Consider the following 26,488-nt stretch of genomic DNA (forward strand, 5'->3'; position numbering starts at 1 on the left):
GGTTCTGAGGTGTCAAACTCGTCCAAACTCACAAGCGAGCGATCGGTAATGTTTGGAGCTATTTCTATCTTTTTTTTCTAGAGCTGCCCCCAGGGTTATCAGTGTATTCTTCTATAATCACTCTTGTTATGCTGTTGTTATTGATTATTTCTTAGAATTTAGCTTGGTTCAGCTGTTCAGTTTGATTATAACAATCGGTGGTGTACGATCGCAACGCAGCCTGTGGAAAATGAAGCGCATCTTTCAATACCATCCACCAACGATTTGCTACGACAAACCAACCGCCGCTACTGTATCGAAAGATGACTACGACAACCGAAGACAACGGGCACTGGCCGGTACACAAGTGCAGGAGCTGATTGTACCGAAAAAATCGGCCCGCACGTGGACGATGCGTGCCGGTGATTTATGTCGCGTCTCACTACCGGAAGGTTCGCAGGTCGGTGATCTTAATCTGTGGAACCTGGAAAACCCACGGAAGGAACGGTTCTATTCGGGCAAAACGAGACAGATTCATTCGACGCACCTGAAAACGTACGATCGGCTGTGGAGTTGCTTTCCGTACCTTCGACCGATGGCCACGTTTGTGAAGGATTCGCTCGAAGAGTATGGCATCGATCGGGACGGTGGTTCGCTGCACGATGTAGCCGGGACGAGATGCGACGACTACATTTACAAGCTCATCACCGGAGAGGATCGTTACGGCAGCTGCCACAGCTACCTGACAGAAGCGGTGAGGGAGCATGGATTAGCGGAGGAGGACGTGCACGATACGTGGAACATATTCATGTGCACCGGATTTACGAGAGTAAGTTTGTAGCTTGCTTGGGTATTTTTCGCATTCATGAGGTTAATTGATATACCCTACGGTTCGCAGGACACGCAACAATACTTCTGTAAACCAAGCCCAGCACGGAAGGGTGATTTCATTGAGTTTCTGGCTGAAATGAATCTCCTCGTAGCTCTCAGTGCCTGTCCACAGGGCGATGTTTCCATACAAGTGGGCCAGAAAGTACCGGATGAAAAATGTTTCCCTATGAAGGTGGAAGTTTTCCGAGCAGTCTAATAATCGAACATTTTCACTTACCTGTAGGTGAACGGAACAATACACAACTGTTCGTAAAATACATGCTATAGTGCACTATTAACTGAATTGGTTCAATTAGTCTATCTTATTGCTGAATTTTCGAAATTCGATTCAAACTAAGATTGTAGGTTTATTTCCAGCTGTTATTTTGAATAAAAGGGAATCTCATCTTGCACGTACGCAGCCAAATGGGTAATTGCAAAGAAAACGAACCACTCAACCTCACATTGTAAACTGATTTGTTAGCCAACCAATCACAGTGGGACTGCAGCAAAAAATTTAAATTTATTTTAACAGTTTTTATTTCTTTATTTTTCGATTGCAGAATTTGTTTCATTGTTTATTTGTCTGAGTTTCAAATTAAAAATAAATTGGCTTTTAACTAAAATTTAGAGGGGTTCATATCCCATTTATTGTTTCTATTTTTATTGTCTTTTATCTACACAGTCATTCATTTTGTCCAATGGTCGACCCCAGGTGTTTCGACCAGATTGAGCTGTTGTCATTTTGAAGTTATTTTTGCACTCTTTTTTTAATTCGGTATCCAAAAAGAAGTGAAAGTACGGTTCGTCCCGTTATATTATTCCTCGCTTTTCCATTCGCGCTACAGTACGTACCATTTGCAGGAACCTTCGGAACCGATTGTCGGTGGTTTGTAGAGGTGATCAGGGATCAGGGACGTCGAGTGCCAGTGTCCCCGTGCCGTTCGGAAGATACGGTCCCCCGAGCCAGCTAACCAAAAACACACGACCAATCCGGTGCACCGGGCCCAGACCAGTGCGAAAAATATCAACGATCGAAAAAACAAAACACCGACACCTTCCTAACATACGATGGCTTCCCGTGGTGGACCGATGGTCTTGGGGACAGATGGAACCGATTTCGAGCACAGACAGCGCGTGGCCGCACACTACCAAATCAGGTGCTAATAATTATGCTTCCGCTATGGGATTACAGTGCTTCAAAACAACATCAATGTGCTGAGGGAAAATGCATAAACCGGGTACCGATCCTGGGAACTCGTTAGGTGCTGTGTGATCATTACGGGTGTTCAAACGTTTCCGCCAAGCAATGCGGAAAGTATTCGAATATTTTTTCCCCCTTTTCGGTACTGTGATAGAATTTTGCTTCATTGTTAAAAATAGCCGTACAATCAGGAACGCTACGGGTTATTGGGTGGGTGAGAAGCGCGGCAAGCTCCGACGACGGTTGGGTGGCGAGTTCAATTTTGCGTGCATGTGTGTCAATTCCGAGTCGTGTATCTGCATCCTTTATACACCGGTTCTGAAAGTGAAATAATCAACCCTGAAATCATTTACCGATCCGTCCTTAATCGAAATGCGAAGGGTGCTTTTCTTTCCACCAAAATCAGCAGAACACATACACACGTTTTTTTCGCTTGGCCAACTAGGATTGGTTTTTCCCTTCGTGCAACGTGTACGTGTGTGACAGGGAGGGAAGACGTTTGTTTTGATGCGGCAAACGTCAGTTGGCGCGCTCGAAAAAAGGGGTGATTTTATTTTGACCCGGCCTCGACCGTTTCGAACGCGATTCAAATATTTTTGTATAATTTTAAGGTCACTTATGTGCTGTAAAGTATGAGCATGGTGTTGAATGCACTTTTTGCATGTGTAAAGCTGTTTTATGCAATTTTAAGTGGAAGCCACATTATGAAGATATGTTACCACTTTTACACTATTTATACAACCATACTAATATGTTTCTTGTACCATTTTTAGCGCCCTCAACAAATCACGATTAAAGTACTGCATTTTCTTCCACTATCTACTGTTCTTCGTAATGCTGATCAAACTGTCCGCCGACATCCTGGACCGGCTCGATATTTTCATACTGGAAATCGAAGAGCTGCAGATACCGACCCCACTGTGGTGGGAATACTTCTGGTGTCTGTCCGTCTTTCTGTCCTTCATTGGGTTGGCCGCCGCACGTGGTAACCGTGTGAACGATATGAAAAAGTATATGGTTGGTATAAGCACGATCGCGTTCGTGCCGCTCCTTTACTGTATCTTCTACTATCTGAACGATGTGCTCGAGTATCTCAGTCTGGAGGAAGGTACCGATCTAGATGATACTGAAATTTTCGTCTGGCAGGTAATTGTTAGTACCCCGATTGGCAACAGCATACTTTCATCTTTCGAACAAATGACAACTTAATTTCCTTTCCCTTCTCTCTTCTTATGTTTTCTCTTTCCAAACTGCATCTTGTGTGTGCGTGACTGTTTCATCTTTGTTGTGTACTGTTATGCTTTTTAATTATGTTTAAATTTTTTTTAATTCATGCACACAACTATCTACGCCTAACATGTTGTTTGTTCACGATTTTCCCATTGTTATTCGCACACCAATCACTCACCCATATCACCGTTGACAATTTGTTTTCTTTTTCCGGTTTGAACTGTCCGTCTTCCGTAGGGCTATCCGTACGGTTTGCTGTGGTACGGTTTCGTGCTAATGGCGTTCCAGGTGCACTTTTTCTCACTGTTCTTCGCCTGGAACCTGATCAAAGCCTGGAGAGCACGTGGCGCACTCAAGAAGGGCCAATAAAGGAATCACACACTGTCCCATATCTTACCAAATCCGTCATCCGGTGTGCGACACAATCGAAGAAGTTCTACGGCACTCTCTAACCACTTTCTCACACCTCCACCACGCACCACCAGTCAGAACCACCACGATCTGAAGCGCGATCGCCAAACACCACACGCGCGCTATGCTCAATTTAACGCAAATCTACTAGAGGGAAGGATGGATGTATGCTCCATAAAATAGCAACGAAGCAAAAAAAAACCACCCCGATCGACAAAGACAATATACTTAGAGTGCGTGATCTCTGAAGCACGCTGTTCGATGTAAATGGTAGATGTTTTGTTTTGTTTGTCTCTCCTCATTTACTTTGTTTTCTGTTAGCAAAACCATCGTATGCATGGCATGGCGTGATAGCTCTAACAAATGCTCACAAAAAAAAAACGATTGAAACGATCGATTAAAAAAAACCTGGCAACAATGACGGATACTAGCACCGGTAATATTGTTTGCGTTATTTGTTTCCTAGTTGTTTAAGTAGGGAATTTACAGAAAATAGTTTGCAATTTTTGCTTCCAATCAGTAGCTGTACTTTGTAAAAGATCTAAACGAACTGTCCACCCTAGAAACGCTGTTGTAGATAAATCTTCTGGATGTGCTCTAGTATTCCCACAACCGACAAACCCATGTTATAAATTATATGTAGTTTTGTAAACAGTCTAAACAATGTAACAACAATACGGTGCACAATTGTGCAACACATTAATCAATAACGACTGCAGTGTTTACCAAAGCGAAGGAACGTAACTATAGCTGGATGGCCACACAAACAAACACGCGATCGGACGATCATATGACTGGCGCGGAAATGGAAATGGAACTCGAGATCGATTATAATGTGTTCAAAAGAAAACCATCGATTGCATTAGGTTTTGCCGACTGCCCCTCGTATCCTGGAAACTTGAACGATGCCTAAAGTGAGACTTGGATGATCGTCTACATTGCTTTATCTTTTTTTCCCATGAAGATTGTACACTGCTGTAAGAATGAAGGTGAACAGACACGTGAGAGAAGGATTTTGTTTTTGCAATTTATTATATTACTTTCGATTGGTTTAGCTTGTCTTTTTTCTTCTACACGAGACACACGCGGTGGTGGATGATGTTAAAACGGAAGGAAACGAAACGGTAACAAAACGATAAAACAAAAATACAGAAAACACGAAAGGACTGTTAAGGATGACATATTTTTAGTAGAAGAAACCCGTGTAAAACGTTATCGACAACTGTTCTTATGAAGTTTGTAGAGAAATTGAACTGTGCTTAAGAGTATATTGAATAAACTGGTTTACCTAAAACGACGAGTATTGGACGCGTTTGATTGTACAAAGCTACCGCCAACGCATATGTTATACCGAACACAACAATTTAGTGATTAACATGAGCGATTTATTGGGACTAGACATATGAAGGGTAACAGAACTGCTTTACAAACACATTAACCTTTTTAAAAACATTTAAATTTAAAGCAAAAATGTTACAACATAAGTTGGGTATGGTGTGATCTCGTAAGCATTCGATAACTATTTAACTGAGATGACTGATCGCCGTTTGTTTCTGGTCCTGCTGATGTGTTCTTGCTTTCTGTTTCGGTATGCCCAAACAGAAGACAACAATGATGAAGCAAATGGAACTTGCGTATCCTTTACCAAAAACTTCGCACAGCTTGTACAATGCGGTGTTTCTGATGTCGTGAATTGCTTAGCTACAGTTACGGTACGAGGTGTCTTTGAGTTGGATTGAGGTTTGAGCGGATGCCGGTTGTCGAAGGCTTTTGTTTTCTGCACCTGTTTACTACACGCAACACTAGCACGATCCGTACTCATCCATCCAGGTTTCGTACCGGGCAACGTCGTTTGCCGAGACGGATTTGCGTGTTTTTACCATCGCGTCCTGGAAGTCCTGTGCCGTTACCGGTAGATCGACCTCCTCCCGGCGTATCATCTTGATCTCTGACGGACTCAACCCGTTGATGTGCCGTCTCATGGCCATCATTGCGGCATCGCTGAAGTAAAAGACAAAACAAAAATGAAGGACAGTGCGAAGCAATGCTTACGGCAGGGCTGCATTCCTTCTGGACATTTATACATACCGACACACATTAGCGATATCGGAACCGGTGTAGCCGCTTAGCTGTTCCGTGATCGTGTCCGTGTTCAGATCCGGTGATATGTTCACTCCCTTCAGGCAGAGCTCTAACAGTGCCTTGCGTGTGTTATCGTTCGGAAGACCAATGTAGACGCGCTTCTCGAACCGGCGCCGAAAGGCTTCATCGATGTCCCAGGGATGATTCGTTGCGGCCAGCACCATGATAACCTTATCATCACTGGAAAAATTCACCATGCGATATTAAAAACGATTACTTCTCCAATTTTGCCCCCTCGCAATTACACTTACTTGGCCGCATTCAACCCATCCATCTGTATCAGCAGTTCCGCCTTAAAGCGCCTGCTCGCCTCATGCTCCGAGTCACTGCCCCGACAGGCGCACAGGGAGTCGATCTCGTCGATGAAGATCGTGCTGGGTGCGTAGAAGCGCGCCATCTCGAACAGCAACCGGACCAGCTTCTCGCTTTCGCCCCGATACTTGGACGTTAGCGTGCTGGACGACACGTTGAAAAACGTCGTCCCGCACTCGGTTGCGACCGCTTTCGCGAGCATAGTTTTCCCCGTGCCGGGCGGTCCAACCATCAGCACACCCTTCCACGGTCGGCGAATCCCACGGAAGAAGTCCGGCAGTATAACCGGCAGCACGACCGCTTCCTGCAGGATCGCTTTCGCTTCGTTCAGCCCGGCCACATCGTTCCACTGTACGTTCGGGTTCTTCTGCAGCATGTCCTTCTCGAGCGTGTCGATCAGGTGCGGTTCGTAGCCGATCGGGTTGAACAGCTTCGTCTTGTCGATGCGCTTGACCGGCGAGTGTTGCTGCTGGGGAGAGTTCTCCTCCACCGAGGTCACTTCCTGATCGTCCGAACCGCCACCTTCCTCGGAGGACGATTTCTTCGGACGCTCCTTGATCTTGGAGGTGGCCAACTTCCGCGCCCGGATACGTTCGACCGACCGGCTTTTGCGCAGGGATGACTTCTGGCCGCTGGTGCGACTGCTGCGCCGGTCCGTGTTCGGCGTGTTGGAGGAGCTGGTGTAACCGATGCTGTGTTGCTGCGTCAGCGATGAGGTACTGTGGTGATTGGAGTGATTGATCGAGGGCAGTGTCGGTTGGAGTTCCGGATCGCGCCGGCGAAGCGACGAGATCCAGCGGGAATCTGTCGCGGTCGGAGGTGACGACGCGTTCGAGGCCAGATTGGCATGGCGTGGATTCGGATGGACCTCTTCGGATGGAGATGGAAGAGCGTCCGGGTGCAAGGAAACAAAAGAAACAAAAATACATTGCAAAAATTGCCCAAAACTGTCCCAAACCGAATCTAATACTCAAATTATCTAGAATTGAAGCAGGAATTGAGGTTAACGATTTGAGGTGGTCCCGCCCGTATTGGCGTGCGGTAGAAAGTAGCACGACGGAACCATTGCTAACACACAAGTGTGTCAGCGCTCATTAAGTCCTCAATCCACCCCGACCGCACGCTTGCAAAGGGTCGCTCTTACACGTCCGAAATCTCCCAACGCCTGCGAGATGTTGGGTCTCGGCGCAGGGACCTACTTTACCGATGCGGTGCCCCACTTTGGCCACCACTAATTGGTGTTAAAGGAAGCTCATACCCACCACCAGGTAGCGGACCGCACTGACCTTGTGTCGGTATTTTGTTCTTCTGCAGGTTCACCCGAATCGTGGACGTGCTGACCGTTCCGGCACCGATCAGATTGCTCACGTTGCTCGTGCTGGTTGCCTTCTTCACGCCCATACTGCCACCACTGCCGCCGCCACCGTGGCCGCCTGGTCCGTTGCGCAGCATACCTTCCTGTCCCATGCCCCCCAGCGGCCCGGACCGTGCGTCGATGAGACCGCCCGCACCACCTCCACCGCCGGGGACACCATTGCTGCCGGAGCCACTGCCACCACTGCCGCTACCGCCACCACCGCCCCCACTGATCCGTGTCGGGCGATGTGTGGTCGTGATTTTCGTAAAGGCAAACGGTGCCAAATTATCCAGGATCAATGTGTCCATCATGCGGGCCATATGTTGGAAGCCGGACGTTGATGGTGCGGAACTGTGGGCCGCGTGGTCCGGTAGGAGGACGATTTTACAGACATGGAAAGAAAAGAAACGCACACAAACGGGGGAAAAAACGTGTCAGTCAGAATGGGTGGTGAATGAGCTACTTAACGGCTCCACGTAATGTAGAGCATCTAATCGGACTGAAACGTGAACCTGCTCGTGTTTCATCTGTGGGTAGTAGGGGACCGATTGGGCAGAATAAAATGTGGGTCAGTAAGTTAGTGAGCAGATATCAGACTTCAGTCCAAAAGGAGGTCAAACTACAACGTGGGCGAGGTGCAAGATGCGAGGCGGCCACCCAAGTTAAGTAGAACGCCGATCCGGTAAAGAATACTACGAGGCACTAGCTTAAGTTTATGCTAATCAATGTCAAGAAGAGGTTTTCTATGAATGTGCGTAGAATATGAGAATTTTATGAGCATAGGTCCTGGTACCATTAGTAGCAGACATCACCTGGCATATAAGATTACCATAGCTATTACTACTATCTTTACTAATTATTGGTTTATAAACCATCTAGTTATAGTTAGGTAGGTTCCCTCGACCATTCCTGTTTAGAATTCTTACTGACAAAAGAGCAACGAATGGAGATTAGGGCTATGTGAAATTTAAATGGTATTATTTCAAAGTGATCTCCAAACATTTGATTGTTTTTTATATGTGGATCATCAGAGCTGATTTAAATCCTACTAGCTAGGAACCTGGAAATTTAACGTGTCTTTAATGGAAGAATCGTTTCGGACCGGATCCTATCTAAATAAGACGTATCCGGACATACAGAGTCACAAGATTCTGAAAGATGAGGTAGAGTAGCTACGTTTATATTTAAGCTGTATTGATTCAAGCCTGTTTTTGTTTTATCCCTTTAATAGAATCCACAAAATGCTGAGAAATTTTCAGTGGCAGATTTATCCCCTTGGAGGTCCTGAGTCCCTTAAATTAAAAAAAAAAACATATTGCGGTGAGTGGCGTTTGAGGCCTCTCGAATGAGTCGAAGCGAAACCCGTAGTCGAATCGGGGTCTCCCAAATGAATCACATAGAATTGATTGGATGGCCCTTTGTAGTACACTTCGGGAGTCCCTCTAGTATGCGGATATGGTATAAGCAACGCTTTTCGAGCCCTTTTCTGCCATATTTCATACAGTTTTCCCTACTAAACATCATTTTTAGGGGGCACCTTCACGGCGAGATCCGCCACTGACGGGACCCCTTGTGAGGCCCACGCGGCCGCTCAGTCCACTTACCGTTAAACCCGCCACTGAAAATTTTACAATATAACGAACAGGATGTACAAGATCCTGTTCAAACGGTCTTCTCGATTATAAGGTACACTTGCTATAGAGCAATCATTCAATTTATGGGCAAGGCTATAACAGATCGTTTGAAATTGATCCAGGTTTACAGGCATTGCCATCTGGTCTCAAGCGACACAAAGAGCATTAAAGTCCATGGCAATCAACGAGATCGGAGATCGGTACAAACATCGACAGCAGGTCGACAGCACACAGTAGGCTGCCATAATCGGGTCCGGCATACACCGGCAGTCGACGATATAAGACCCAGGACTGTGCTGGTGTACACCGGTGCTATTCGTGACTGGTGCAGATGAAGATGTGATTAAAACAGTTGGATAATTAAGGCACACCAACACTCCAAAGTGATTAAAATATTGCCTCCGCTACCCATCCTATATAATTTATTGTAACATTTATTTACTAAGCAAACACAAGAGCCTTAATACTGTGCTAGTGGTTCGACAGATCTTCAAATTGACAACCGAGCGGTCTATCCCCTAAGTCATCCACACGGATCGAAGACACAGTATATACCCAAATTCGGATGAAGTGAAAAGTTGGTACAGCAGCCTAAAAAACGCCAGATAACTCACCAGATCACCAGATTTGATATGTTCTATCTGTGTTCTGCTATCTTCACAAAAACATTTCTTTTGATGATCATCTATGTCGCTAAGTATGGACATAAATCGTTCCCTTCCGACTTCGTTTTACAACTCTCTCACGTGCTCTCTGTACAAAAAAAAGTAAGCCACCGTGCAGGACTTGTCAGCTTCGCGATATATATTATATTTTCATTTTCTCACAATGTCACCGGAAAATATCACAAGGCCACCGTTGCAAGGATAATGATCTGCATTTCCTTAAACATATCGCGCCATCCGCCGCATGCCTACCGGTACCGCAAAGCGATAGGGGCTGGATGAATTCCACTTAGAACCGTATCACAACAACTCGCAACCGTTGTTCTTAACCTTATTTCTACATGCATGGCGTGGGGAACATGTATGGAAATAACCAACTTTTTCATGCTTCCTTCATGACGTTATTAAACAACCGACGCCATACGTTCGCTTGACCTACTAACACTCGAGCGTGCTTGCACCAGGGGGCTACTAGACGCTTGACAAAGCACTCCCAATTGCTTGCTAAGGTCCGTGGACACTACGCGCCAGCGACAAATGATATCCGCAGTTCAAAGACCTTGTCGTAGCAGCGCGTCAAGCTTCCGTCATCCGGCCAGCCAAAAAGGTACCGATACTGATCAGCAGTCGCTAGTGGTGGGTGCACATTAGTTGACCCATGGCCAAAGCAGTAAAACTTTGCACACGTTGATTAACGTTACACGCGACACATTGATGAATTATATGCAATTCCGAATGATGGTCCTGCTATCTGATCACTGGCTTAGCGTTCCCAGACTCTGGCTGGATATTTTATGGAACAATGCACCCCGAGGTATGAGGGCATAGAGTTATGCTACGATGCTGTGACCTTCGGAGTTTGGGTTCTTTACCCCGGTTACTTCCGAACATGACAGGACTTAAACGGGTCAAACTCAGGGGGGGGAGCATTTAGCCTTGCCAAGGTACTAGCGATAGGGAACCCACCCATCGGTCACGGTGTCGTTTGCGTGCAACGAGTTATTAATGTGTGGTGAGCCCCGCTAAGAATACACCCTGTGCCCACATCGAAGATGATAGGTGAAAATATAATTAACGTTCTGGGTGTTTTTTTTTTTTTATGTCCTGCCAGGCAAGCAAACCCCCGAAGTGGCCGAAAACATTTCTTCAAACGGAACGGTGTCAAGGTGGGTGGATGTTCGAAACTTTGGCATGAACGGGCTGATAAAGTAACCTTCAACACGCACACGCAATATTAACAACTAAATCTCGATCGCTACCCATGCGGCTCGAGTCTCAAGGATGTTTTATAGTTGATAGTGTGCGATAAGGGTGTGATGGAAGGAAAGTTGGAAAAGAATTGTGCGAAAAATGGTTCCCACTGTGCGTACTATTGAAATATCTTTGAAGCATTCACCTTGCAAACACATTTTAGTCAAGAAAAGTCCCTTAAAGCTGTCCATTTCCGAACGTGATCATTCTCACGGTCGATTTAGTTTCGGACTAACAAGCACGTTGTGTGTCGCTCGGAGGGATACTCCTTCAGGTTACTAATAACAATAATCGTAAACGAAGGAATATCTAGACCAAATCCACCCAGGACATCACAAGACAAAATCGTAAAGTGTGACCTTCGTTCGCGTAATAGCCGAGGCTCACATTCCGCTCGCAACTGACGAAGTTATCAAGCAACTTATCGAGCTAGTTTACCCGTTCCGTGTGTGTGTATATAAAGTTAGCAAATGGTATATAAATTATGGACACCAAAAAAATGCATCTGTTGCCGATAGATTTATGTGGCAGTTGGCATAAGCCATACAAGTTGGAATGGGCAGATGATGATCACGGTTCATTGAACAGACAGACACCATACACACAGCGACGAATACCAATTTCCGGACACCGAAAGAGTGATTCATATCAATTACGGCTCAGATTTCTATTTTCCTGCGGCTGGATAAAGCTGGCGTCTGGAGCCGTGCAGGACCGCAGCCCTTGCATCGAGCGAATGCTATTGACATACACTATCCCAGCACTTCAGATTTTACTGCGTTGCACTCCGTACGACCTGTTAGAACCACAAAAACATCGTCTATCTTTGTCTTTTGCTGGATTTTCCAAAGAAAAAGCCGAGTTCATCGAACCTGATCCATCGTTCCCCATTTTCCACCCGGCCGGACGTGTTTGCCGCCGTGTGGGAAGTTTAATTTTTCACTCCCCTCATTCCTGCCGTTAGTTTTCCTTTCGTTGATCAATTATTTACCGGACCAACATGGTCTGCCACGTGGCGGACCACCTGGACCCGGGAGCGTCGTCTACCGACGGGTCCCGTGAGTGTTAGTGAGCGTTGCGTTGTAATCGGTTTATGTAATGGGTCCGAGTTGGTGGCGCACATACACACAGGCACTGCTCGAAAGGACCGCGGCCCAACTGGGACAATGACTTCCTGGCAGGAAATCACCGAACCACCGGTCGGAAGACAAATTTCTTCACTACGCCGCATCGCTGGTACACATTCTTTGCCGTCTCGTTTGAAGGGGTCTGTTTTCCGTTGAAACATGGCGGTGCAAGCAGGAAAATGCAAGGGAGGAAATTTACTGCACCGAACCGAACACACCCGTAACTGACTGCTTTCGGAAAGGGAAAAACGGAAAAGAATTACGTACCCAGGGGTAGGGTGAGTAGTAAATTTTGAATGAGAAATTAATTGTACAGTCGCAGTCGGTGCATCGATGCAACGTGTAGCGTATGTTGCATACAGAAATTGGGCCAACAATTTCAGAATAATCTACAAAAAAACCCCGTTGTTAGGAAGAGTGATTGCTGGGAAACATGACCAGTAAGGTAGTACATAAATACTTCCTTAAGATTCCAATGGAATTTACCCCACAAACACATTGAAAGTTCATCTTTACCATCATCCACATTTCAATGTAACTTATGTGAATAAAATAGTGATTTGTAAAACAACAAAAATGAAATTCTATTTTTACGCCTGTGAAAACTAATTTTCACTTTGAGACCCCATAATCACCTTTCCGTCCGTTGACGCATAAGCAACGTTGGTGGTGCCGCTCCCATCGCGATTAAACTATCCCCAAAGACCCAACGAAAGCTTCGAAAGCTCCGAGCTCCACAAGAATGGGATTTTCCACGTACTCGGTGTTAGCGGTGGGTTCATCAAACCCACAGCCCCGGCCAAGCGGACAGTGACTCCGGTTCGCTTCGCAGTGGCCGGAGAGGTTATTTACTTCATCCATTGCCCGGTACGGCACGCACACTACGTTCGCTTTCGATCGGGTAGAGGTCCTTTCTCGCCTGGACCTGGCAACCACTACAGATATCCAGTGGGGACATCCCGGTGGTGAGAATAAAAGAGATCGTTAGTGCTTTGTCCACACTCCTTCTTTCTCTCTCTCTCTCGCTCGCTCTCTTTCTCGGTCATTCTCTTTATGTTTGACCGCACACAGCACAGACCCCACAAAAACGCCTGGACGGCGTTGGTGTGGGCCGACCAAGCGGCAAAGTGTTGACGGTTTATATACAAATTCCCACACAGCCACCAGGACATTAGGGCAAACGGTTAACGAAGCGCCCGTGCTGTAAAACGCTGCTGCCAACGGTCAATTACATTTTTATCGATTTGATCGTATGGAAAATGTTAAAACAGAAAAAAAACAGCTCAATTTCTGAAGGTGAAAGTCGAAAATGATGTGGAAAGCGCTATGAATCGGTTGCGGGGTCCCGCTGACCATTCACTTACCACTCGTGCAGATTCCATAGCGAATGGTACGGTGTGTGGCGGATCGACTCGATGCTGTGTATCGGGACGGCAACTTCGTATTCCACGTGTACGTCGGACCGTTCCAGGGCCGGGTGCGAGTTGGAAACGTTACGAGACATTTTGTACGTGCTAGCATTAGAAGGGTTGTGGTGATTTGTGCTACCTGTGCCGGCCGGGCCCGGGCGGCCGAGGGCCGCCTCGAGCAGATTATTACCGGTGCCGGTGACGTGGGTCGGCGGTTCGTACGGTTGCGGTGCGTAACCGTGCGACGGATGGTAACCGTGGTGGTACTCGTTCATCGCACCACCGTTGCCACCGTTCCGTGATCCGGTCGCACCGTACTGTACCAGCATCCGCGCGCTACTGCTCCGACACTCCGATCCGGTCGCTACTTGCCGGAACCGTACTTCCAAACGTTCTACTGTTGGGACTCGTCACACAAATGGGTGTTTCACATTCACACTGAAAATTATATCGGGGTTTTTTTGTTTTTTGTTCACCAAAATCAATCCAAACCACTGAGGCCACTGAACGCAGCACAGTGAGACTCACTGCCCTGCCGAGCACTCGTCACGAGCCGGAAACATTGCGACCGAACCCGACCACGTCCTAACGCGAACTGAAGCTTTTGGACGGTGTTCGGTACCCAGTGGACCCAGCTTGACCGCAACCGACTGACCACCCTTGTTCAATGTCCGTGTAAGGGGGGGCGTCGTGAGGCGGTCGGCAGTTTCCGTCGACTTCCCCATGCATTCAGGACGAAGCGAGCTCGGGTGACACGCAAACGGGCATGAATAAGCAGCTGGACGGTATTATTTACTTCGTCTGATGGGGCAGCGATATGGGGGCGGGTTGCGGCATGGTGGGGTCATGGTAAAGGGGAGGCAAAAAAGGAGAAAAAAACTAGGACCCCTGCGTATTGAAAAGGGTCTTTTTCTAGGGGTGTTTGGATTTTTGCCTGTGTGGGGTTTTCAGTTTTTTTCCCCCTCCTCCGTTGACCATTGGCAGCGGTCATGTCGCGTGTTCTTGAAGAATAGAAAAGAGAGCGGATCTTCCTGCTCCCCCAGAAGCTTGTTTAAGATTTCTTTTACGAAAAGTAGCTAAAGTCCTGCCAGGCTTTTTGACGGAGAAGAAACGACCAGTTTGCCGACCCAGCAAAGTGCCGCTGGTGCCACCGCTTACCGAACGCAAACACCCAGCGGCCTAATGAATTCCATTGTGTATGTACACCTTTCGCTGTGCGTCTTACTGCCCACGGCCACCCTGCCTGCTACCAGGCGTGTGAAGACGTGATAGTCACCACTTCTACCACCCTATTTACTGGCCATCATGGCGAACACCACATCAGGCAGTGCGTGCAGTTAAAACCATTCCAGGACCGCCCGGATGGGTTTGGTGGCGGGTGGCGAGAACTCAAAAAATTCTCTCGAGGACAATTCTTTGCGCTTTTCTGTTGGATGTTTCGCTGGGTACGCTATACACCCGCAAGGTGTTGCGAGACGTTGTGCGTGGGGAGACGGTGTACGCCGTCTTCCATTTTCTGACCACCGAAGGAGTACACTATCGATTACTCTTTAGCAGACCGGAGGGCTACTTTTAGCAGACCCGCCCGCCACCGGTCGTCTGAGTGCCTGAAATGGGGCAACGTTGGTCGCGAATGTGGAGCGAGCGTGATGCTTTTCGCTCGTGGCGCAGGATTTATGGTTTAGGATGAGTTAATACGGTTAACGCTTAAACTGGGAATTAGTTCATTGGAAATGGTAGTGTATGCTAGGGTCGTGCAAAAAAAAACCCCGTGACGCATTGTTTTGTTTCGCGAAGCGGGTCATCGAAGAGCTAGAACAAACAAAACATATTCTTATAAAGAACATCATTCGTTAAGTGGACTTAACGAGTAACTTCTTCTGTGTAAAATTAATGGTAAGTACATGAGAATTTCACGGCATTCTTGCGGAAGAATTTGACAACGAAAGTGATTAAATAAGAGCATTATATGGAAGGAATTAAATTCAAGAAGAATTGTAGCATAATGAAAATAATTATGACAAATCGCTTTTATAATAATGTTCCGAAGTATAATTCTTTTCAGAAAGGAGTGATATAGGAGTGACTAAATTGGTAAGAATTGGTTGAATTAAATTACGCACTTTAAGTTATAGCAAAAATAACGAACAAAATAAGACATACAAGTCTCCTTTTGGTCCTTTATTCAATGCGTTAAAGCTTGACTAAACGCAAAGCCAATATTTCATAACGATAAGAAATGTAATCATTTTTATATAACAAAAAAAAAACGTTACAAATGATCCACATTTCCATACCTCCATAAAACATTCAAAGCTCTCTGAAGGTGTTCTATTACATTAATACAATATCAACGTTGCGTCTTAGGCAGGGAGTAAGGAAGTTAAATAAATAATGAAATCACATGAAAGGTCTACGAAATCCAACTTCTTGCCCTATTTTCACAACCCCCTCGGTTGGACGGGCGGTTGGACAATTTCTCTCATGCTTTTTGATATTAAAGATGGTGTTGATTGTTGTACTTTGGACATGAATTAGGACTTCTGACCACTTCTTTCATTCTACAGCCGCTAGCCGATTTGGTTGGCCAGAAACTTAACCAACTTTCATTTACCGAACAGTCAGTTCTGTATGTCGGGAGGTTTTGGATTGAGATTTTATACTAGAACATTCCCTAATAAATAATTCCCTTCCCTTAGCATCCCCAGAGGATTGCCTCTTTTTCTTCATTCCTGCATTCAATACTCACGATTCTACGATTGGCAGAAAGGAAACTGTTGAATCCAGCGTCCGGATGGTGGTGTTTCCTCGCACAACCACCTTTTCGCGCGTGATGCGCCGGTACGTCTCGTCCCGTCTCATCGTTTCACACCTTCACAGAAAACCACACAACCACACAGGGCACGCGAAACTCCCGAAAGGACGAGCACTGCGTGTAATGGTGCTGGATGTTTGGCACGGTTGCTCTGCTTGAGGAAGGAAAACTTGTGCCGCCAGATAGTGCCGTCCAGTGTGGCAGTTATAAAAATCGATTTTGTGCAAAATATTGCCTACCAAAACCGAAACCGAAAGGGAATAACGATTCCTGCTCTTCCGAGCTTAAGACACACACATTGGGGTCAACGGTATCAGCCTTTATGTCGCGTAAGGTGCACTTTTCGTTCTGCAGTATCACATCCAGCACTAACCACACCAACCATGGAGAGCGAAGTTTGTCATAACTTTTTGCGTAGTTGAATGACATCAGCATCCAGCTTCACGCCGCATTACACTCAATTAGGGTGTTAGACGGCCAAGATCACACAGCACAGCAAGGCAAGCAGCACTGGTCGGCGCGGAAACCTTGACAATGATAACACCCACCACACCTAGCTAAAATGCTCACAACTAATAGAATTTGGCTCAATTGATCAACAAAAGCAACAGGAACACGAGCGAGATGAGTTGGCCGCCCATTCCGCGCAACTTCCAATACCGGATGCTGCGGTTCGATAAGTCTCCGGCCGCACGACATACACACGAAGGATTAGCCTTACTTTCGATTGCAGCGTGTCACCAATGAGTTTAGGATAACACCAAGAACTTATGATGCGTTGAAAGAATGCAAAACCGCTAGATACAATGCCGTGTGTGACAATCGCGTTGGGTTGCAGAACGTGCAGAAGATTTCACTACACCCGACTTCCTGCACGGCGAGCGCATTGACACTTGCCCGATGCAAGGACATGCGCAGATTTCCAACACCGGCAGCCGACTGACGCTGACGGTCAGTGAATTTAAACGGTTGGTCCTGTGTGTTTGGTGCACAGTAGGAGTGCAGTTTGTGCATACCTCTTTTACACAGCAAAGCAAATTTATTTTTTTCTAGTTTCTAAAAAAAAACAAGTTTCTACAAACCACGCCGACGGACCACGGGAGAACACATCGTTCATATGTTAAAACACAATCAATATGTTTGTAATAAGTGACTGTAAAATTGATAATGTTACGTCTCGTATTCGTAGCGTCCGATATTTGTCCAGTTTAAATTAATGTCTAGTTGAGCCGTATTCCGGTGGACTATATATTTAATAAATATCAAATATCTTCCAAGGGTATTTTAGTGTTCGGATTTTACGGTTAAATATTTTTAAATATATTTTCTTACACATTGTTCAAATAAAATATCAAATTTATCGCCCGAATCGTTACAGCAGAACCGCAAAATGCTGCAACAATACAACTTCAGGTAGATTTGACTAAGCATTTCATAGTAGAGACAATCTTTTAATGCTCTTTTTCAATTTTTCATTTTTTTAATTCCACTTGAATTTGAAAATTATTACAATGAAAGATTCTTTATCTGCAGTCTTAAGTCAAAATGATTTAATTAGTCACATTGATTAATAATTTTATGTGATGCTATTAAACTCCAAGCTACAATCATTAATTATGTAAGCGAAATGCATTTGAACTATAATTTACATATTATGCAAATCGAACTCAAAATTAGTGCTTATTAACAAAAATTGGGTGCCTTATTGGCAGAGCAATCAGAAAGCCACAGATCTTCAACACATCTACGGCACAGTAACCTTCGTATTGCGTACGCACGTTTGGATCCTTCGCTACTGAAACGAACCATTAACGAGTAGCTAATCAATCACCATCGTCAAGTAAGTTCAAAAGCCTTCCCTCATATCGAAATGCTCATCGCCGTGATGGTTGTCTGTTGATATACTTGACCCACTTCCGGTAGTCCATTAACCTGTCCCAATTCCGGTTCGACATTGACATCGAGGTAGGTTAGTTAGTGTATATGATTACGAAAGTTGCCCGTATGCCCGTTAAATTACTTCACCACTGGCAGCAGGATATGGTAGCCCCTAGCGTAATGTGTGACACTCCTACGCTAAAAAAAAATTGTTTTGTATAAGAAAATTCTACTCACATTCTTGTCCTGCGGAACAGCACCCGGTCCGAGGCCACATTCTCGAACAGCGCTGGCAGTGAAGGAATCGATGAGAATAACATTTCTTCTCTGTGTTAACAATCTTCTAAACTATACGATCGATCGATCAACTGTACACAACACTTTACATTCTACAATTGCGTTCAAATTTAACAAACTAAACTCTCCACCACATGTTTTCGAGGAGAGCTGTGTCACACAGTGACTTCCTTCTCCATGTGAGGACAAACAACAACTGTCGCTCTATGGCGTTAGTCGGACTGCCCGTGGCATCCGCGCGCTTGAAGCATGTTTATCGTACATCAACAGATTGCTATGGCGATAAAGCATCGTTAGTAAAGTATCCGGGAACTAATGACAACGGCGCGTGTCGAATGCCCGTTGTCTGTTGTACATTCTTAGCTGGGCAGATCCTTCGGAATGTTTCCTACAGTACAAAATGTGCATTTTTTTATCTTCGTCTGTTTTATTCCATTTATATTAGTTGCATTTCTTCGATACGTGAAACTCAACAGCATGTAGTTCCCGTCATCATCTTCATCTGCCGTGGCCACTACTCGTCACTATCTCCTTCAGAATTATTACCCCCTTTGCCACTCTTCTCGCTACCAGATCCTTCACCACCCGACCCAGAACCGGATGCGGAATTGGATCGTGAGCGCGTTCCGTGCGAACCCTCCGATCCTGACCCGGCCTCACTGTCATCGGAATCGGCCAACGATTTAAGCGCTCTCTTTTTGTCGATATTTTTCTTACGTCGCCCCGTCTCCACGTCCGACCCTTCTTCGTCCGAAGAATAAATGGCTGCGTTTCCTTTCGTGCCCGCTCCTTTCCCTTTGTCTCCCTTGAATTTGTTTTTAATGGCCGCGAGCGAAATGCCACCCTCGTCATCTGATCCCTCATCATGGTGGTACGCATTGCCAGCATTGGCGCCCGAGTCCCGACCTCGCTTCGGTTTCGAGGACGTCTGTTTTGCACGCATCGCCATGCGCAGCTTCTCTTCCTCCTTCTTGAGGTTCTGCTTCCGATCCGCATCGGGATCGAACCCGACCTGCGTAAGGATCTTAATGCCAGATGTTTTCTGCGAACGATCGGCCAACGAGATGAGCATCTTCTGATGGGTGAACGATTCGGTTGAGTGTGGCCGGAAGGTAAGCTTTGTGCGGAACACGGACTGACCCTGCAAACCCGTACCCTGCCGAATGAACAGATGGTTGTGGTCACCTTGGAGGGGCTGCTTGTACACATCGAAAATTTCCGACCCCAGATGCAAACTCATGCTGCCGTCCGACCACTTGACGAACCGAGCGTTTGTTTCGCGCTGTGCGTTACCCTGCCGGTCGATGTTGTTCCTCCAGCGGATTGTGTTTTCCACCTTCAGCTTCAAACGCTGCCGACCTTCCTCGTCGAGCGTTTCCTCTTCGTCTATTTCATCCTCGTACGTGTCCACATCGAACGGGCGCGTCTCAACCGACAAGAAATTGGGAAGCTTCACGAAATGTATGTCCCGTCCGAGATCTGTCACGATTCGGGGAATCTCCACATCAATTCGCGTCTCCGGAATTGGCTCCGGTTCCGGTTCCGGCTCTTTGGGTTCCTCCCAACGTGCTAGCCGATCCCGGTTACCTTCTTCATCCGACGATCGACGATCGCTATCACGGCTTCTACTGCGACTTCGGCTTCGGCTTCTGGATCTTTCCCGTGATCGTTCCCTAGCCTGATTCTGTTTGCGCTGCTCATCTTCCAGATCGTCCAGTTCATCACGCTCCCGGCCAGACTCATCACCGGCCGCTTCATCCGAGCTTATGTCATCGGCATCGCCGAACAGTGCATCGGCCGTGACATCCTTACCCTTCGCTGCACCATCCTTCCCGGAACCGGCTTCTTCCTCTGAGTCCGTGTCGATAAGTTTGTTTTTCTTCTTTGCCTCCTTTTTGGCACCATCGTCCGAGTCAGAATCGCTCAGTACTGCACGCTTTCGTTTTTCATTTGCAGGAGATTGCACAGATCCAGAGCGACTTCGTGCCGAGCCGGAACGAACAGAGCGGGAACGAGAACGAGATTTGCGTTCTGAACCAGGAGATCTAGATGCAGCCGAACCGCTGCGAGATCTATTCACAGGTGTTCCACTACCAGAACGGTTTTGTGGCGTGCCGCTACGAGACCTTCCGCTTCCGGATCCCTGCGAGCGGGATCGTGAACGGGAGCGTGAATGTCTCGACCCGGAACCAGACCTTTGGGAACCGGCCGGTGATCCGGAACCGCTGCGTGATCTACTACGGCGTTTCTGTGCACTGCCTGGAGTGGGGGATCTGCTACCAGAACGTGACCTTGCCCCCGAACCCGAACGCGAACGTTGTGAACCGGCTGAATTTGATCTACTTCTGTTCTGCACCGGTGTGCCGGAACGAGAGCGTCGATTTGGCGAGTTGGATCTGCAACCGGGGCGTAATTATTACCTATTTGATGTAGGTCGAGTTAGATGGTAGAATATGTAACATACCGAGAATCATGATGTTCCAAGGAAAACCCGGGTGTTGGTGCTACTTGTGGGGTACCACTTCGACTCCTGCTGTTACTTCGGCTAGAGCCTGATTCTGAACCTAGCCACAGGCAACAAAGAATTCGTAATCAGTCGTAGAAGCTATACAAAATTACTAGTGCTGCTTACCTGATCCATCCGATTCTGTTTCGCGACCCATTTGGAGTTTTATTACACACAAAATAAAGCGTAAAAGTGTTTGTTTTGTCAATACGTTCGAACTTTTGCACAAGCCAAATCGAACGCTACGCGGATGTTTGACATCGGTGTGGTAGCTGTCAAACGGGGAAGCAGTCAAACGTAAACGAAAAGTACGCAGCCACTTTTTGGAAGGAAAAACATATCAAATACAACCCCATACGGATTTCTTACCATTCAAATAATACTTTAATTTGTTTTATATTACATAGACACACACTCAACGATAGTTTTGCTTGGCATGCAATAGATAATAAATAATTAAATTTCAAATGTGATCACCCACTGTGAACTCACGTGCTGTCAACATGGCTAATTGTCAAAAACAAAATAAAAAAAATACCAGACATATTCCGCGTTTGTTTTTCTCCGCTCGCTGTTGAACAAGCTCTTTTTCCTCCAAGAATTTTACTCACTTTCCGTGTGTGTTACTGCATTAAAGCCAATAGTTCCTGTGCGGAGTAAGTACCACTTGCCGTCGATGCAGCAGTGAGTGCGGCAAGCGATGTGGAAATATGTTTCCCGTCGTATACGCGATGTGTACGACAAGACTGCCCATGTACTAGAGGTACCGCGCACCTGGAACTGTGGTGCGAGTGAACGGTTCGCCGGAGAATCAGCACCGGATGATGGACGCTGTGGCCGTAAGCAGCATGAAGCGAACGGTAGACGCTACTGCTTGCTACATGTTGCCCGCCCGAATCAGCTTGGTGAGCGGAAGAATCAGCAGTACGGTACCGGTTCGAACCAGTCGGATCAAGAAGGCGCCAGGCGGAAGGAATACCACCAAACACCGATTGAACACTCGTGGCTGGGTGCAATAACATGGGTAAGTGCTCTATCCAGCTGACTCATTCCGTTAGGACAAGCCTACCGGGAACGCAAACTGGGCGCCCGGATAGAATGTAAACAATTTCATCCACCTGATAAGATCCTTATCTAATTTACACTTCAATCGATTTTTTGTTGCTACAATTGCAGACCAGTGCCATTATCTGTGGATGGTACACCACCCAGCTGCTCTGCCTTCATCGTCGCACAGGGCGATATAATCATCCAGCTTTTGGCAAGGGCATAACTTCCCAGTTGCTGTTTGCTGCCTCGGAGCATCGTAGACTTTCGGCCCGCCATTGTGAGCTGATAGCGCAGCACTTTGGCTTAAGATCTGCTGCTAGACTTGCGGCTCCGTTTCCGAAATCTTCCATCACCGATCAAGATTGGTCAGTTGGGAAGGAGCAGCAAAGAAGCTCCCTAGTGCAAACGTTCGCACCGTTCATCCCTTATGATGGGCACGATTTTGTGGATTACACCGACAGAAATCGTTCCGAGCTGCAGCGTTTCGTTTTTCAAATTAACAACGAAACGAAACCTACTGCCAATGTTCCGAGCAGAGATGAGTTCGTTTCGCTGAACACCAATGTTCCCGTCTCGAAAGTACAATCGCAGGACAATGCACCAGCGGAAACCATCGATGGTGCGTTTAAGAACTTACTCTCCGTCCTGGGTGAGATCGAGTATCAGCTGGGGTGTCGTAATCTGGAGCTGGGGGAATTTGATTCTGCCGTTTCCCATCTGAAGTTGGGCACCAGCCATCATCATGCTGGTGCTGCTTTTAACCTTGGTATTTGCTATGAGCAAGGTTACGGTATGCCGAAAGATATGCGTATGGTAGGTATTGCTGAACTTGCAGCTTGCTTCTGAACAATTATAATGTTGATTTGCTTAACGCTTGCAGGCCTTTGAATGCTATCAACAAGCGGCCGAGCAGGGTCACCCGCAAGCAATGTATAACGTGGGAGTTTTTCATGCCCGCGGCTACGCCGGATTGCATCCAAGTCGTTCGATGGCGAAAAAGTATTTCCTTGCAGCCGCTGAGCTTGGGCTGGAAGAAGCCATCGCTACCCTTGGGCCAAAATACCAACATAGCCGGAAGCAATCGCTAGTGGACAATGAAGTACATAACGGAGGACACATGCAGCCGTCGTTCCACTTTGCACTAGAGAACGTTGATCAGTTCCATGGTGCTAAAACCCACAACGCGCAACCAACTGTACAGCTGCATCTTGTAGAACATAGATTATAGAACCGTTGTCCTTACTGGACACGTAATATGTTTGCTGGTTTCGTAGCAGCTGTGCTCAACTTCATATTTTTTCATTTAGTTTAGTTGTTTTTTGATTATGATCAGCTTGTTCATTCGCTATTTCGTTTCGATGCCATCGGGAAGTGTTGTAACATTTGAATACCGACAAGCAGTGCAGTATCGAGTACGTCTTGTTTATGTTCAAAATTTGTCGCAAGCCCCGTGCGTTCGATTCGAAAAATATTAGTGCACGGTACTTTGTTTGGTGTTTTTTTGGGTTTTTTTCTACACTGGGTATAAATGTTGGATCAGAGATCACATAAAAAAGCAAAACAAGATACCTTAAAGCGATTATTAAACAATCGCACGTTTGCCATTGACATAATTGTTTGTGTGATTTTTGTAAAATTGCAGCAGAACCTTGAATCAATAAAAGTTGTTCCTAACGTCGACAAATCGTAAACGCTTTAGTCTTATAAATTAGTTAATCTGTTGTCATATGGAAATTACCATTTAAGAGTCCCAACCACTATTGAGATGCTGCAACTGCCTTACATCACCTGAGATCGAATCGTTGGAGCTATCTCGAACCGGCGTATTTATCCTATTTTGGACTGAAATGTCTATGATGATTGAATTTTTTTTTTTTGATAATTTGCCCTTTTCTCATCTGTATAACATTCTAACCTCGAATATGAATGAGAGAACCTCATCCGTTTTGGACCGTATCTTACATGTTTGTGTCCTGTCGTCCAACTCCGAGCGATATACATATCCATTTCACAGGAAACATTCATTGTAAATCTATCAGGTATCCAACCGTCAGCTATACAGAACGCAACCTTGTCGATCTCCATGTTGGCTTAGTAACTTTTGAATTATATCTTTCGTCGGTGATTTTCTCAGAATAGATTAGTCTTTCGCACCTTTGAGAGAACTGATAAACTTTGGCAAAACATCACTCTCAGCTATTCGAAAAGAGCTTTTTCATTAGGACCTTCGCATTCAATACTTTTGGGAGAATGGTTGTTGATCAGATGCTAAGTCCAGGTCCAGAAACTTCCAGACACTGTTTGGTCGATTGCTCCTCCATTCCGATAGAACGTAAAGATCAGTCTTCGATGTGCTTGGCTGTACTTGACGGTAACGAAAAAGACCACTTGTTGCTCCAGTAGAATGAAGAAAACTCGTATGAAAAACCGTTAAATCAAATTCACAAACTTGTTTCAAAATTAACAAAAACTTATCATCGGTCTATCCATCCATGAAGTTGAATACTTGCCGGAAAACCATCCGCATTCGGATATTATTGTCACTAAGGGTTCTCAAGTTTAACGTTCTGAAATTCTGTATTTGCCATTTTAGGATTAGCTTAGGTGATTGGACATTATTAAGGGATACTCACTTTTTCGAATCGGTTTTTTAAGAATTTTACATCAAAAAGTCTCAATTCAACCAACGATGGTGCTGAAGATGCTCTTAAATTATCATCTGATGCTATTAACACAAAGCTGAGCTCTGAAGCTTACGAAGTACAACTCTTTTCTTTAAAGAACATTTTTGCGTAGGGTAATGGGTTTGTAGCCAATGTATGTTTCAGTGTTTTGTAGGCTAGCATATATTTATTTGGTAGGATATTAGCACTATGTAACATGGAATTAGTGTGACTTTATATTCGCGGTATAATCACTGAACGCATCCGGGAGAGCAGTCCTTGCTCGTGGGCAGTTGATCGCAGACTGGCTGATGTGTGTATGCAGGACTGCTTTGCACAGGAACGTGTGTGTGTGTGTGCTGTTTTACTGAATACAATCCCGTACATTGTCTTCAGCGCAACTGCTTGCGCTGACGCCTTGCAGGATGGGGAACTGAATTCAGGGAATTGCTGCTCGGATGGCTATTGATGCGCTGGTGAATTTCCTACGAAGACGCTGTGTTGTTGCTGTTGACTCTGATACCGTATGTGGTAGTTGTTGTGGTAGTGTTTGTGGTCGGTTCGCCACAGGTTAAAGTTATTGTAAGATGATTGATGAAGTGCTGGGATCTACCAATGAACATCAACTTCAGGCAAACATTTATTAGTTTAAGTAGCAAGGAATAGAAATGTACACTTTTGGAAGTTGTATCGGAATGCTGCATAGCTAATTAATCTTGCTTATCACCAATCAAATTATTTGCTGTAATTATCCACATTACACCCATTTTCTTATCAAACATCAATTACCACCCAATCTGCCACTGGTGTTTTGCTGTTCCACTGCCGACATCGAGCCAAACCATTCGTCCGCACGTCAAAATAACCTAACCTGGCGTCACAATCCAACGGTACGGTAATACGGCAAAAGTTATGACACCAATTACGCACTAACTGACCGGAAATCAATAAAGCACCGTACCACAGTATCCCGTTTTATCTTCCTTCAAGGTTTGTCCATTTGCCAGCCAGCTTAACGTAGTTTGCAGCAGGATGGACATCGGTTCAAGCGACCGACGAACAAAAGAACGGACGGTTCAACTTTACCCAAACTTTTGTCCGTTCCGCATCCCACCACCCAACAAAAGAAGCGAACAAACTTCCTGTTACTTACCGCAGTTTGCCGTGCCGTGTGCAAGCACGTGCCAAAATTAGCCCAATCGTTCGGACAGGATAAGCGTACCCAAAGCCAACGTACAATAATCTTAAACGTTTATTTATCCTCTGTATACAACAAACATATCCTTCCAAGATCTGCGTACCCGTGAGTGTGGTTGTTTGAAGTTCCGGTCATTTTTAGCGTGCTCAGTTCGATGGAACGATTCCGCCAGAAGCGTCCTATCTGTGCATTGAGCGGGGGTTTTGTTTCTTTCTCTCGTTTAAATAGTTTCCGGAATCGTTTCTATTCTGTGGAGATTTTACAGCGCACCACATCCGGTCCTTACATGCATAAAACGTTGTAAATGTAATACTCTTCAAACAGTTTTGCTAATCACCATTGGTCGCTGGGTGATGTGTTCAGAACAGGGTGGTTAGGAAAACTGAGCAATAACATATCGTAGCAGGCACGTTGTGCGTCAAAACCCAACGAAAGTGAGCAAGACGATTTTTTAAATTATAATTTATGGTAACGTAAGTTTACACGGCAT

General features: G+C 45.8%; 5 protein-coding genes across 5 annotated transcripts; 3 read left to right on the forward strand and 2 right to left on the reverse strand.

Moving 5' to 3' along the window:
- Positions 1-229: 229 nt before the first annotated feature.
- Positions 230-1,066, forward strand: LOC128708499 (uncharacterized). Its single transcript, XM_053803478.1, has 2 exons — positions 230-808; positions 878-1,066. The coding sequence occupies exons 1-2, from the start codon at positions 230-232 to the stop codon at positions 1,064-1,066; spliced, it is 768 nt and encodes a 255-aa protein (XP_053659453.1).
- An 854-nt stretch (positions 1,067-1,920) lies between these two features.
- On the forward strand, positions 1,921-3,660 carry LOC128719576 (protein jagunal). The gene is made up of 3 exons (XM_053813201.1): positions 1,921-2,009; positions 2,827-3,199; positions 3,521-3,660. Exons 1-3 carry the CDS (start codon positions 1,921-1,923, stop codon positions 3,650-3,652), a joined length of 594 nt encoding a protein of 197 aa, XP_053669176.1. The 3' UTR covers positions 3,653-3,660.
- A 1,836-nt stretch (positions 3,661-5,496) lies between these two features.
- LOC128709726 (katanin p60 ATPase-containing subunit A1) lies at positions 5,497-13,920 on the reverse strand. The gene is made up of 5 exons (XM_053804735.1): positions 13,547-13,920; positions 7,411-7,856; positions 6,088-7,018; positions 5,783-6,016; positions 5,497-5,695 (listed from the first exon to the last, which is right to left on the reverse strand). The coding sequence occupies exons 1-5, from the start codon at positions 13,918-13,920 to the stop codon at positions 5,497-5,499; spliced, it is 2,184 nt and encodes a 727-aa protein (XP_053660710.1).
- Positions 13,921-19,095: 5,175 nt separating this feature from the next.
- LOC128706731 (another transcription unit protein) lies at positions 19,096-21,244 on the reverse strand. Its single transcript, XM_053801674.1, has 3 exons — positions 21,214-21,244; positions 21,046-21,145; positions 19,096-20,977 (listed from the first exon to the last, which is right to left on the reverse strand). Exons 1-3 carry the CDS (start codon positions 21,242-21,244, stop codon positions 19,096-19,098), a joined length of 2,013 nt encoding a protein of 670 aa, XP_053657649.1.
- Positions 21,245-21,787: 543 nt separating this feature from the next.
- LOC128707864 (uncharacterized) lies at positions 21,788-23,365 on the forward strand. The gene is made up of 3 exons (XM_053802822.1): positions 21,788-22,111; positions 22,264-22,950; positions 23,018-23,365. The coding sequence occupies exons 1-3, from the start codon at positions 21,788-21,790 to the stop codon at positions 23,363-23,365; spliced, it is 1,359 nt and encodes a 452-aa protein (XP_053658797.1).
- The last annotated feature ends 3,123 nt before the right edge of the window (positions 23,366-26,488 follow it).

Source organism: Anopheles marshallii, chromosome 2 (assembly GCF_943734725.1).
Source record: "Anopheles marshallii chromosome 2, idAnoMarsDA_429_01, whole genome shotgun sequence".
NCBI classification, from domain to species: domain Eukaryota; kingdom Metazoa; phylum Arthropoda; class Insecta; order Diptera; family Culicidae; genus Anopheles; species Anopheles marshallii.